This window comes from Capricornis sumatraensis, chromosome 21 (genome assembly GCF_032405125.1).
Source record: "Capricornis sumatraensis isolate serow.1 chromosome 21, serow.2, whole genome shotgun sequence".
Lineage (NCBI taxonomy): Eukaryota > Metazoa > Chordata > Mammalia > Artiodactyla > Bovidae > Capricornis > Capricornis sumatraensis.
This window is the reverse complement of record NC_091089.1, coordinates 51,639,842-51,653,749: the sequence shown is the minus strand read 5'-3', so window position 1 is coordinate 51,653,749 and position 13,908 is coordinate 51,639,842. Positions and strand designations below refer to the sequence as shown.

The 13,908-nt window shown below is 39.1% G+C and overlaps 1 protein-coding gene across 2 annotated transcripts in view; it reads left to right on the top strand.

The window, feature by feature from the left end:
* The window catches only part of DYM (dymeclin), a 391,990-nt gene that overhangs the window by 61,173 nt on the left and 316,909 nt on the right, over positions 1–13,908 (top strand). For both annotated transcript variants that reach the window (XM_068994002.1, XM_068994001.1), the window contains exons 4-6: positions 1,374–1,467; positions 2,367–2,500; positions 13,062–13,134. In XM_068994002.1, coding sequence (XP_068850103.1) covers positions 1,374–1,467; positions 2,367–2,500; positions 13,062–13,134 — 301 coding nt within the window. The remainder of the gene's footprint in view (positions 1–1,373; positions 1,468–2,366; positions 2,501–13,061; positions 13,135–13,908) is intronic.

The window sequence follows — 13,908 nt, the reverse complement described above, 5'->3', positions numbered from 1 at the left end:
TCAAAAGCAGCAATTCTTTGGCGCTCAGCCTTCTTCACAGTCCAACTTTCACATCCATACATGACCACTGGAAAAACCATAATCTTGACTAGACGGACCTTAGTCGGCAAAGTAATGTCTCTGCTTTTGAATATGCTGTCTAGGTTGGTCATAACTTTTCTTCCAAGGAGTAAGCGTCTTTTAATTTCATGGCTGCAGTCACCATCTGAGGTGATTTTGGAGTCCAAAAAAATAAAGTCTGACACTGTTTCCACTGTTTCCCCATCTATTTCCCATGAAGTGATGGGACCAGATGCCATGATCTTCGTTTTCTGAATGTTGAGCTTTAAGCCAACTTTTTCACTCTCCACTTTCACTTTCATCAAGAGGCTTTTTAGCTCTTCACTTTCCGCCATAAGAGTGGTATCATCTGCATATCTGAGATTATTGATATTTCTCCTGGAAATCTTGATTCCAACTTGTGCTTCTACCAGCCCAGCGTTTCTCATGATGTGCTCTGCATATAAGTTGAATAAGCAGGTGACAATATACAGCCTTGACGTACTCCTTTTCCTATTTGGAACCAGTCTGTTGTTCCATGTCCAGTTCTGACTGTTGCTTCCTGACCTGCATATAGGTTTCTCAAGAGGCAGGTCAGGTGCTCTGGTATTCCCATCTCTTGAAGAATTTTCCACAGTTTATTGTGATCCACACAGTCAAAGGCTTTGGCATAGTCAAGAAAGCAGAAATAGATGTTTTTCTGGAACTCTCTTGCTTTTTCCATGATCCAGCGGATGTTGGCAATTTGATCTCTGGTTCCTCTGCCTTTTCTAAAACCAGCTTGAACATCTGGAAGTTCACAGTTCATGCATTGCTGAAGCCTGGCTTGGAGAATTTTGAGCATTACTTTACTAGCATGTGAGATGAGTGCAATTGTGTGGTAGTTTGAGCATTCTTTGGCATTGCCTTTCTTTGGGATTGGAATGAAAACTGACCTTTTCCAGTCCTGTAGCCACTGCTGAGTTTTCCAAATTTGCTGGCATATTGAGTAGACCTGGGCTAATTGGACAGTTATTGAGCACTAAACAGGTGTACTGTAATGGTGTACTTATTCCCGTGTACGTTTTTTCTTTACAGTTTTGAGTTCTGAGATGAGACAACTTTTCTCCTATAGTTTCTATCGTTTTCACTTGTGAATAATTTTTTACTGTTTATAATTAAGACCAAGCAGCAATTTCTCTCATTGCTAATTCCCCAAATTAGATTTGAAATTGACAATAAGCTTGGTCCCTGAGCAACTTCAATTTGACATTTGGTTTTAGAAATGTTATGATATGCCCACTTTGATTTCAATTCTTAACTTTAACTTTTTAAAACGTTTTCTTCTCTTGCAGTTGAAAATAATCCTCGAACAGGAAACCTTGGTGCACTAATTAAGGTCTTCCTTTCTAGAACCAAAGAACTAAAACTTTCAGCAGAATGTCAGAAGTAAGCTGGCTGCTCTCTCTAAATTCAATTTATATTTAACAGTATGACAATTATTCACTTATTGGTAGAAATAGGTTATGGTCTTTTGAAAGCTATAAAGGAATTATTCTCATTATTCAGGGAAAAAGTAAAAGAGGTTTTAATTAACTGTCCAAGTCATTTGGGTGAAATTGTAAATTCTGGAATCTGATTTTAGTTAGCATTTTAAATAGTCTTTAGAAATATGTTCTTTAAGAAGATTAATTGTGTAATTTAAAAAGTTAATTTTTTCCTATTTTGACTGCTGGATATATCTAGTTTAATGACTTAGTGTGAATATTATTCCATTCTACATTTGTGTCCTTTATTTCTTGCATATTAGATGAATGAAGGTTCAGATTAGACATTATGGTTTTATATTTATATAGTGGAAGGTTCACCTTTTATGCACTCAAGAATTTTTTGAAACTATTTTTGGATGATAGTATCTTAAAAGATTGCTCATTTCCCTGTTTCCAAACAATTTATGTTGAATTCAATTAAAATTGTTTTGAGTCCATAATTATTAATACAAATAGCAGGTATACAAAAACTGTACAACTGGTGATGCCCCATTTAAAATTTGGTTGTGTATTTGCATATATTTTCTTTATGTTACTGTATTTTTTATTTTCTCTGTTTTTAGTTTAGTTTTGTTTGAATTGCTTATATGCCTAAATTGACTCACTGTGTAAAATACAGAATAAAGTATGAGGTAGACTGTAGTAGATGTCATTGGTCCAGTGTCATAAATCATGGGCCATGAAGAAAGATATGGACGTTACTCTAATATTACAAGCAAAATGAGAAATTATGGACTAGAAATAAATGGATTGTGCTCGTGATTAAATACTGATTCTTGTGTGATTTGTTCTTTCCAGCCACATCTTCATCTGGCAGACACACAATGCTTTGTTTATTATTTGCTGTTTGCTGAAAGTGTTCATTTGTGAGATGTCAGAGGAAGAGTTACAACTTCATTTTACTTATGAAGAAAAATCTCCTGGCAGTTACAGTAAGTCTTGCCTTAGATGACGTTCTGGGGTAGTGTGTGTAACATAAGGATAGAATTTGAAAAATAAAAGTATAATTTTGAAAATTCTACTTTTCCTCATAATTTTCATTTTTAAATGAACTGACACCATTCCTATTTCTTTGCCTATATTAATTTGAGCTAACGGAGACTCATAGATTTTTTCTTTTTTTTCTTTAAATAAGGGAGCTGGTAGGATTGAAACTTCTATTTATTTTGACTTCTGCATATATCACAGATATTTCTTTTTTTAGGAAGCAAATGTTAATTTAAATGCCATTACTAGGCTTCCCAGGTGGCATAGTGGTAAAGAATCCTCTTGCCAAGTCAAGAGATACAGGTTTCGTTCCCTGGGTCAGGAAGATCCCCAGGAGGAGGAAATGGCAACCGCTCCAGTATTCTTGCCTGGAGACTCCCGTGGACAGAGGAACCTAGCGGGCTACAGTCCATGGAGGAGGGTGGCGAGGAGTCAGACATGACTGAGTGACTGAGCATGTACAGTAGGCTTGTATGTTATTAAGGGAGACAACCAATCAGTATTACAGATTTTATAAATGTTAAAAGTTACTTTCGTGGGGCATAACAGTCTCTGAGTCTGGGTATATTTGGGACTCCTTGATCAGAAATAACAATTTTATTTTCTTTTGCTCTTATTCATCATTTATTCTTTCACATCAACCTACATACAAATATTCAATGGCAAGAATATGACAGGACCTCATTAAGGGCACAGTAAAATATAAACAAAAAAGATGGAAGCTCAAGCCTTATTTTTTTTTTAAAAGAAGTAACAAATAATTCTGTTACAATAAATGTTACAAAGAAAACACATTTGATATGAAGACAGAAAATAATAGATCAGAAATAACAGGATTTTTCATTCTTCTTGACTACAGTAATCTTTTGTTCTTTGAGAAATAACATTTTAAAGGATAATTTTATGATGCCAAAGTATATTGCCTTTTTCTGAAGTTATAGGAAGAGTTTATCATTTTCTTCTGATATTGGTGAGAATTTTTTTTTTCCCCAGTAGTTAGGAGGGCCTATAATTTTCAGGATCAGCTGCTGGTGTTTCATTTCTTAGCATTAAAACTTACAATCTGGAAAATAAAGAGATTATTAACAAATGAAATACAAGGAATGCAGTTTTTAAAAATTTATATTTAATTAAAGGATAATAGCTCTACAGTATTGTGTTGGTTTCTACCAAACATCAACATGAATCAGCCATAAGCATACCTATGTCCCCTCCCTCTTGAACCTGCCTCCCACTTTCCTCGCCGTCCCACCCTTCTAAATTATTACAGAGCCCTGGTTTGAGTTCCTGGAGTCACACAGCAAATTCCCGTTGGCTGCCTGTTTTACATATGGTAATGTGTATGTTTCCCTGTTAACTCTCTCCTTATATCCTTCCCTCTCCTTCCCCCACACCTGTATAAGTCTGTTCTCTGTATCCTTCCCCCACACCTGTATAAGTCTGTTCTCTGTATCCTGCGCTCTTCTTCTTTCCCCACACCTGTGTAAGTCTGTTCTCTGTATCCTTCCCTCTCCTTCTTTCCCCACACCTGTGTAAGTCTGTTCTCTGTATCCTTCCCTCTGCTTCCCCCACACCTGTGTAAGTCTGTTCTCTATGTCTGTGTCTCCTTTGCTGCCCTGCAAATAGAAGGAATGTAGTTTTGCATCTGCCTTTCATGTTTGCTTCTCTCTTTCTCAAGGCAAAGGCACTTTTGCTTCTGAGTTTCCTGGGTTCATTTTTTCAAAACACCTCTCCCTTTATTGGGCTTTCTTGCCCACATAGGGCTTTATACATTAATATGTTTAATTTACTACTTGGATAATCAGCCTTCTATATTTGTTAAATAGATACTGGTGTTTAGATGATTAGAGCTTTTAATGGGGATTGTGCCTTTCATGTGTTAGTTTTGTTAATGTTAGGCTTTGTCTTTCTGGTCCCAACTGTGCCAAAGGTAGTTCTGTTAGTGAATTGCATTCCTTTCCAGGAAGTTCTGTCAGCAATAATGGAGTGAATGTTTATCCCCACTGAGCCTGAGAGCATAGTCCAGCCATCACCTGCAAACCCAAAACTTTGTTTTGCGTTATGTGAGAAGAATTAGGGAAATGTTGTGCTTTGTTTAATATAATATCATTTTTATTTTAATATAAAAGCATTTATTCATGACTTACCATTGAGAAGATTGATGTGCTTGAGAGATACAGTGTACATTTTTGGTGACCCTTGCTGTACCTGTACTCCCCACTCGCATCCATGCTTGAGAACCGTGGTTTTATTGTACATCCCAGGTGGCTTCATGTCGAGTCAGGGCAGATGACACTCCTCAGTCATGGCCACTTTATCACGATGGATGTCTCACTGAAGGAGCCATCAGTGAGGGCGGCTAGTTGATGGTTCTGTGTGTTGACAGACTGTCCTCTTCCTTTATTTGGTTAGCAGTTCAGGATTTTATAATGCTCTTTTGTTCTTTTCACTTGCAGCTGAGCTGCTGTTTGTCCACCAGCTTAAGTCCAGTGGACATCTTCTTAAGGTTAAAGACTTGCTGTTTTTGGCATATGTAAAATTATTTTCATCTTAGCTTTAGGTTGTTTGTTTGAGACTCCTTATCACTACTGTAAGTCTCAGTGACATTGATATTTTCAGCCACTGCTGAGTTTTCCAGATTTGTTGGCATATTGAGTAGACCTGGGCTAATTGGACAGTTATTGAGCACTAAACAGGTGTACTCTAATGGTGTATTTATTCCCATGTACATTTTTTCTTTACAGTTTTGAGTTCTGAGATAACTTTTCTCCTATAGTTTCTATCATTTTCACTTGTGAATAATTTTTTGCTGTTTATAATTAAGACCATTAAATGATTGCACAGATACTGTTGAATGGAAAAAAAATGGAACCTCTCAGTACGGTAGCTGAAAACATTCATTGATTAGCCAGTGTATGAACATTTGACTTAGCTGTGTGAAAGACTGTTCAAGAATAGATAAATATACAATGGTAAGGATTCTTTGAAGGTTAAATTGACAAAAGTAGAAGACTGTCTGCAAACAGCTGAACAAATCAACTGAGGCTTATTAGGATCGTTGGGTTATTGTAGCATACTGCATTTTTTTGTTTATCCCAACTCACTGTAATATTGCCGTGATCAAATGGATATTGCTGCCATATTCAGTGAAGCTGTCTTTATGAAGGTAAAGTGACTCTCAGTATGCTTTCAGTTTATAATTGAAATATGTGAGGATTTCATATTTCAACATTTTCCTGTGGGCTCTCTATGACATGGTAGTAGATTGTTTGCTGGAGGGAATTTGTATCATTATGCAAAGATAGCTCTTTCCACGATTCCATGCTTTCAGGAATAGTTAAAGGGACAAAACCAGCCCTAGGCAAAACTGTGAAGTACTACAAAATTGTCTGCATTCTTCCTTTGCTTTCGGTGCAAGTTTTTCTTTCCTCAGTGTTAGTATTATGTCCTGTTCTTGCTGACACAATAACTGATATTTTACAGTTTGTATGCATAAAGCCAATATTTTAAGTCCTTGGGGACCTAAATCTGTTGCTGGTTTCGTTAAGCACTTAGGGTAGCGTGTTTCCTTAAGCCTTTGATAATGCTGACTGTGAACTTCTATTTGTTTGATCTTAATCTAAGGCCCCAAGTAAGGGAGGGATTTACATTTGCTTCTAAAGGGACCCAGAGATCGCAGCATCGACCACTTTAGTCTCCCTTCGTAGTTCTTGGCTTAATGGGGCTGTCAAGGTCAGTGTCCCAGTGGCCAGACTGAAGGCTTAGGTCTCCCAGTAGCTGGCTTCATCCTCAGGGACACCCTGTCCTTAAGAGTGTGCTTCTTGCTCAGTGTTCTACTTCATACTGAAGCTTGTGGTTATTCTTTTTGGTTGTGGTACTAGGGTCCTTGGGAGATTTCCTTTACTTCCTGGAAGCCCATTAGTGCACTGAAGAGTTTATTTTAGCCAAGAACTCATTATTTTTGTACAGGAGGGCTCTTTGGAGTAACTACTCCACAGTACTGCTGCCAGTGGAAGGCAATTATCGTTTTTTTACAAAGTTTAAAACAAATTTTTCAAATGAGGGAAGATACCTTTGGATGTTGAGAGACTGAAGATAGAAGCAAAAAGGAGGCAGCCTTGGCAGAGAGAGCTGGGCAGAGCAGGGGCTGTGGGCTTGAGGGGCCTGAGAACCAGTTAACACAGCTGTGTGCAGATTAGAAAAGAGACTTGTCAAGTCCAGGTAAAAGGCTTGCTTGAGTACGTTTTGTTGGCACAGAGTAGTTCAATATATATGTTTTTAAATTTTTTTCATTTATTATTTTTTATTGGCATCTAATTGCTTTACAATATTGTGTTAGCTTCTGCTGTACAACAAAGTGAATCAGCTCTATGTATACATATGTCCCCTCCCTCTTGAGCCTTCCTCCCTTCCCCGTATTTATTTTTTTAATTATTTATTTTGTAGGACTTGCTCTCAAGCATAGTGGATTAAATATACATGATCATCTTTGCTTTCTCCTGAAACCGCCAGAAAATATCAGTAAAGGAATTTTGAACAAGTTATGAATTCATTAGGTTAAAGAGAAAGAGGGGGAGACAGTGTTAATCACAATTTGCAAGTTGGAAAACTGAGTGTTGCTGAGCTAAACTGACCACTGAAAGCTGGGAGCTAAGTGCCTTCAGGGTTGGAGAAACAAGCCCGTTCTTGCCACAGAATCTGGAGAGGTTTAGGAATTGGAAGTGCCAGGCGTCTCCAAAGGCAGACAAGCAAGGGGATTGACCGGAAGGTCTCTACTCTTGTGACGTACATCATGGGACCACCCCTTTCCCAGTTTAATACTGAAATCTGTTCTCTATAGAGGCTGGACCAGCGGAGCCTCCCTGTATGAGTTCTCGGCACGGTGGAGGCAGTGGTGTAGGGAGAACAGGGTTGGGAGAAGAGGCTACCCGTGAAAGAGTAAGGCATCTTGACTTGGCTTCTAGAATGCTGACGTTGGGCTTGTACCCACTCCACTCCCTTTCCTGCCATAAGTGGATACTCTTCTGAATAAATGAACCAAAAAACAGGGAAAGACTCAGAGAAACTGACATTTGGGTGCCCTTCCGTGAAGTGTCTCAGAGCCCTCCGCTGGCAACCCCCGCGTGGCAGGCTGTGCCTCTGCACCTAGAGCTTCCGTCAGCGTGTGCCTCTCCCGGCAGGTAAATGGGAGCCAAGGATCCCATACAGGTGAGAAGACTTACGATTTATGAGAGACCAAAACAAACAAAAAATTAAGTGAAATGGAAATTTATGGGAAAAAAGTCTGTAATCACACCTCTGGAACACAACCACTTTCCTTCACATTCACGTCTGGCTTAAAACTTTTTTGAAACTCTTCGGAATTACCTTCCAAATCTGAGGTGTGTTTGGAGGTGCTTAGGCTCATGATGGCGGGCTTTACTGCTCTTTCTCTGCTTGCTCTGGTCCCTCATGCCTGGGGCCGCTAAACCAAAAATTGTGCTCGGGGCACACAGTTGTATTGAGTGACATGTATTTTATTTTTGTCTTAATACAAAACTTCATAGTTTAATCTCATTAGTTATGGATAAATAATACAAAAAACCCCCCACAATAGTTGAAAAATGTGACTCAGAGAAAAAAGAAAGTGTAGATTTAGCATAGATTTATTCTTTTAAAATATTCAGCTTATAAGATTTATAATCTGACTTTGAAGAAAAATAAAGTGTTTCTGGGAAATCTTGACTTGTTTTTGGTCGTGTAACAGGGGAGAGTGTGATTCATGCTATTTTGTTCACTCCCCTTCTTTTATGTAATCAGTAGAATAGAATGAATTAAATTTTACTAACAGCACATTTTATGATTAAATCTCATGGACTGTATTATCCTTGAGGGTAAACAGAAGCATTTCTGTTTGACCACAGTAATAGCACTCAACCAGAATTATTGCAGATTTTATTGGAATGGGTAGGACACAGGTTTATAAACATTGTAATGCATGGAAATGTAGACCAGTTTTATTTTTAGAGAAGAGTGACTCCATTTGCTTTTCCTTAATTGATTTATGGAGGCATGTTTGATGCTTAAGTATGATTTTTAATACTTTAGGATAATGCAAGTATTAGCTTTACAATTAAAATAGACAGTAACCTAGATCCTCAGAAAAACCATGATTTTTCTGAGTATGAGTTTGTAGTAAGTATAATCTAGCTATGTGTCTTCATTTTAAGAGTCTTTTGCTCTGAACTTTCAAGTCCTCTTTGGAGTGTGGCTCTGTTAATTCTGAAGTTTTAAGTACCTGTGTTAGCACAGTATTGGGCACCATTTAGAAACTGACAGTTTGACTGTTTTAAATTAATTATTTTTGGCTGTGCCGAGTCTTCTGGCTGCGTGGGCTTTTCTCTAGTTGCAGAGTGAGGGCTACTCTGCAGTCTCGGTGCAGAGGCTTCTCACTGCAGAGGCTTCCCTTGTTGTGAGCTCTAGGGCACATGGCTTCAGTCGTTGTGGCACGTGGGCTCAGCAGTTGTGGCTCGCGGACTTCAGAGCACAGGCTTAGTAGCTATGGTGTACAGGCTTATTAGTTGCCCTGTAGCATGTGGGATCTTCCCAGATCAGGGATTGAACTCGTGTCTCCTGCATTGGCAGGCAGATTCTTTACCACCGAGTCACCAGGGAAGCCCTAGTTTGACTTTCTGAATGTAAAGAAAACAGCAGCCATTTGCTCTCTGTCTTTTAATAGTCCTTTCAGTAACGACGCGTAACCTGATTTAAGTGACCCGTATGTTTCTTTTTTCTGGCTGCTGCTTAGTTTTCCATCAGTGCTATTTTTTCCCCTTCCTTGAGTAAGTGCTGTCAAAAGTTTTCTTTTCTCCCTTTCTTCCACACCTGCCACCCCTCTGACTCTGATGGGAGGCGTTTTATCAAGACAATGTTTTGTTATCTCTGGTTCTCTCCCTAAGGTCAAAATGAGACAGTTGAGTCTTCTCCACGATACTGAATGGGTGCCAAACAGAAAGCACTAACAGGGAGCAACCACAGCTTAGTTTCACGTGTAGATGATTAGAGCTGTGAAGTGAAGTGAAAGTCTCAGTCGTGTCCAACTCTTTGCTACACCATGGGATTTTCCTGACCAGAATACTGGAGTGGGTAGCCATTCCCTTCTTCAGGGGATCTTCCCAACCCGGGGATCGAACCCAGGTCTCCCACATTGCAGGAGGGTTCTTTACCAGCTGAGCCACAAAGGAAGCCCATTAGAGCTGTGAGTGACCAGAAATCTTGTCTTTCTCTATCTTTGCTTTCTCGTATTTGTGCCTCCCTCTGCTGATACTCCTAGGGACTACTGAAGTAGCGTTTGGGCTTTAAAGTGGGAGAACCTCAAGGATGGGGTGAGGTTTCAGTGACCTTGTTCTGCAAAATATTCTTAATAAAAGATTGTATTTATTCATTGTTTGAAATAGTTAAGTCAAGGACTTGAGTATGTATTGATGGCTGTGTAGGATATCACCTTGATGTGTAAAATCATCTGTGGTATTTCCAGTCTCTTGCTTAACGTGGCTCAGAATACTCACCAGGGATTTGTAGGGTCTTCAGTGACACTTGGTTTGGTTGACTGGATTTTTTTTCTAGCTTTGTGTAGAAACGGGTCTTTGAAAGTAATTTGTAAATTCCACCCCACCCTCCCTTTGGAAGTCTGAATTTAGGTTAAATCTGAACTCTGCCACTTGTTGTAGGTAAATACCCTCTCTGAGCCTTGATCTGTGAAATGATGATGATACCTACTCCTTAGGAGTGATTGTTAAGATTAATGTGGGCTAGAGAGAATGGAATGTTTCTGGTTTAAAGTATTAAAATATTTGGCTGGAGCTATAGAGGCAATTTAAAACTCTTTAGGAGATTAAAAAAAGCACACACACAACTCTGGTTTGTAAAACTTCACAACATAGTAAACACATTCAAATCTCTGCAAAGTCCTTTACTCAGAGAACATCAATTTACTTTGTCATGGACCTGCAAACTGTAAGAAATGCATGAATGTGTTACTGTAATTTTTGGCAGGTGAATTTTATATTTACTTGTTTTTAATTGAAACTAAGGAAGATGTTTGGCCTCATATGGAAGCTGAGTGATGAATGATGCATGGAAACTAAGGCAGTATGAGTGACTTGTTTAATGTAAAGCCTGATATGCAGTCAAATCTTATCATTCTTCACTTGCCTTGCAATTATTTGCTTCTAGAGTAACCCCAGAAATAAGAATATAGTATTATGCAAGAATGTTTTTGTTTTAGTAAATGGAAATTGTCAGAGATTTCACTTGGAATTTGCTTATTCTTATCTTTAGTTTTGTTAGAACTTTGGCCTTGAAATACTGTTTTACTTGTATGAGATGGATTTATCAACATTATTTTCATTAGGATTACATTGATAACGAAGCTGTGAATGTACTCCTTAGTTAACCGGCTGTAAACTTGACTGAAGTCATGATTTGGATGGCACATGGATCCAAAGAGAGGTCTTTGTCACCATTTTAAGATTTGAAATTTAGATGTGTTTACACCCGTGGAGGGGAAAAAAAAAATCCAGTTAGTTGCCATCTGTGGGTCCTGAGCACGTGTTCCCTCACCTCTGTAATCAAAAAATTTGTGCAGGCTGCTTGGCTAAACCAGGGGTATGTTAGTAAACTGGCCAACTTATTTGGTCTAAAGTGTTCTTTAGGAAATGAGTGAGTGATTCTGAAAGTTACTGGGTCTGGGTCACCACAGTCTCTAGGGTAAGGCATGGAATGACAGTTCAGCAAATACATACTGAGTATATATTATTAATACTTGCCAACAAACCACTTGTTGGAATAGGTTATTAACTCACACGGGTCATGTTGGACAGCTCTGGAGGAGAAAGGTTGAGTTGGCTCTTCTGACTTTCCTCCACTTGTTGAGCTAAGTGGTAGTGACCTACTGCTTCTAGAGTGAGACTTAACGTGGTTATTGAACTTGAGTCTTGCTGTGTATTCTTTTTAGCATTGATTGATGTCTTCAGTATGATTTAATATTCTCTTCAAGCTTTGCACTGACCTCTCAGAGGGCTGCTGTGCCACTTCTATTTATGGCAAGGCAGGAAGGAATTTCTTCAAACTGAATACCAAGTGATATTATGGTCTAGAAAAAAGAATTGCTAAACTTCTCTTTGAGATGCCAAGTGCTTTGATGTTTTAGAAGCAACTGCTAAATTTGGACTTGGACACCTGTATTCAGTTCATTGAACATGTATTGAGTGTACATTATGTGCCAAACTCTTTGTCTGTCTGTCTTTTTCCCATAAGAGGGTCAAAGTCCAGTGCATGTATGTGTGCTTGCAAAGTTGCTTCAGTCGTGTCCGACTCTTTGCAACCCTTTGGACTGTAGCCCACCAACCAAGTTTCTTTGTCCGTGGGATTCTCCAGGAATACTGGAGTGGGTTGCCGTGCCCTCCTCCAGGGGATCTTCCTGACCCAGGGATTGAACCCTTGTCTCTGGCATCTACCTGCACTGACAGGCAGGTTCTTTACCACTAGTGCCACCTTTGGAAGCCCCAAAGTCCAGTAGCGGCCTGCAGGAGCCTGCTTTACCTGTAGTCAGAAGCTCTGGGATAATGCAGCCAGCATTTACAGTAACAGACAGATGCACAAGGCATAGATGCTGTGTAGATGATTGTTTTTATTTAAGGTGAGCAAGAGACTTGGGTGTGTGCCAGTGTTGAAGGATATTCTGAGGAAGTGGATCCTGGGAGTGAATTGAAAAAGTAGTGGGTTAGAAAGAAGTCATAGAAACTGAGGGAAGAAAGAATTTTGTAGATACAGGTGTCAGTAACGTCCAAAGCTGAAAGCCACATATGATCCTGATTGACTTCGTAAGTTAGAAAGTCACTTAGGTTTGAGAAGTTTGGGACATAGGAGCATTTCTGTTGCAACAGTAGTTTGCAACCAACCTTTGCTGCTTACTTTGTGACTTGGGAAAGCCATTTTGACTTTGGTTTTTGTAAAGAGGTGTTTAGACCCTCAGTGAGTTCCAGTCTATAATCAGTGGGGCTCCATGAGTTCAGAGAACGCACTTCTGGGTCTGCAAGGAGATCAAGGGTAGGGTCAGATTTTCATTGGGGGAAGAAGTGCAGGTAGTCTATTTCTGGTTTAAACAAAACAGCTGAAGCAGCTTGAGTTTTTATCTGTTTTATATATTTTGACTTCAGTACAACTTTTATTTGAAAAGACATAGTACAGTATAAGAAATTTGAAAACCGCTGGTCTATGGAAGTCATAGTTGCCTTCAGACATTAAAAGCAATATAATTAATAGCTGGTGTTCAAAATTCCTCTACTAGATAAAGGTTATAGTAGATGTTAACTTGCTCAGCGTATAGATTTTATTCAGAGGGCAACTTAGTATCTGAGTTTCTGTAATAATGATTATTCTCATTAGGAATGAAAACTGAACTTCCAAACAACTGAATTCTATTTTATACTTTGTTAAAAAAATTTTTTTTATGTGTCTCACCAGGTTCTGATTCAGAAGATCTTTTGGAAGAATTGCTCTGCTGTTTGATGCAGTTAATCACTGATATTCCACTCTTGTAAGTTCTGGCTAAGCCAGGATTACTTTTCTCTTCTTAGTGTATTGAAGATGCCAGTTGATCGTGTTGAAGAGTTTGTGGGTTGTGGTGTAGTGCTTTCATGTATTGCTTTTATGTATGCCTCCGTGTACATCCATGGGCTTCTTGCTATCTTGTGTGATAACAGTTAGACTTTGATGACCCGTCATCAACACAAGAATTTTATGTTGTTGAGGGGAAAATAAACTCTTTAGCAACACGAAGCATATGATAAGCACAGAATTAATCTGTGTAAACCAGGGTTTGAGAGAAAAGCAGTTTGAATCTGATACATACATGGTAGATATAGCTCCTTGTCCATCCATTATTTATTCTTCCCTTCTTCCTTGCTTCTGGATTTTATATCTGGTCTCTTTTGGAGAGGTTGGATTTCTATTTCTAGCTTCTCTTGAAGCTGGATGTGGTCAGTGAGATGTAGGGGGAAGTCCTCCAGTGAAACTTACAGGCACAACTCTTTATGGGGACCTGACTCACCTAAGAGACACATTTATATTTTCATCTGCGAGAGCCCACTGTCCTATTCACCAGAGTGTGGGCAGGGTCTCCTTAGAGTTGTGTTGGACATCTTGGCACCATGAGCTAGGAAACTTACAGCAAAGTCTACTTTGACGGCATTGAGCTGTTGAACCAAAGTTCTACCACTACCACTACAAAGATCAACCACTACCCCGCTCCTGCCCCCACCCCTGGAGTTCTCATGTAAGAAAAATAGACCTTGTTTACACTGTTATAACT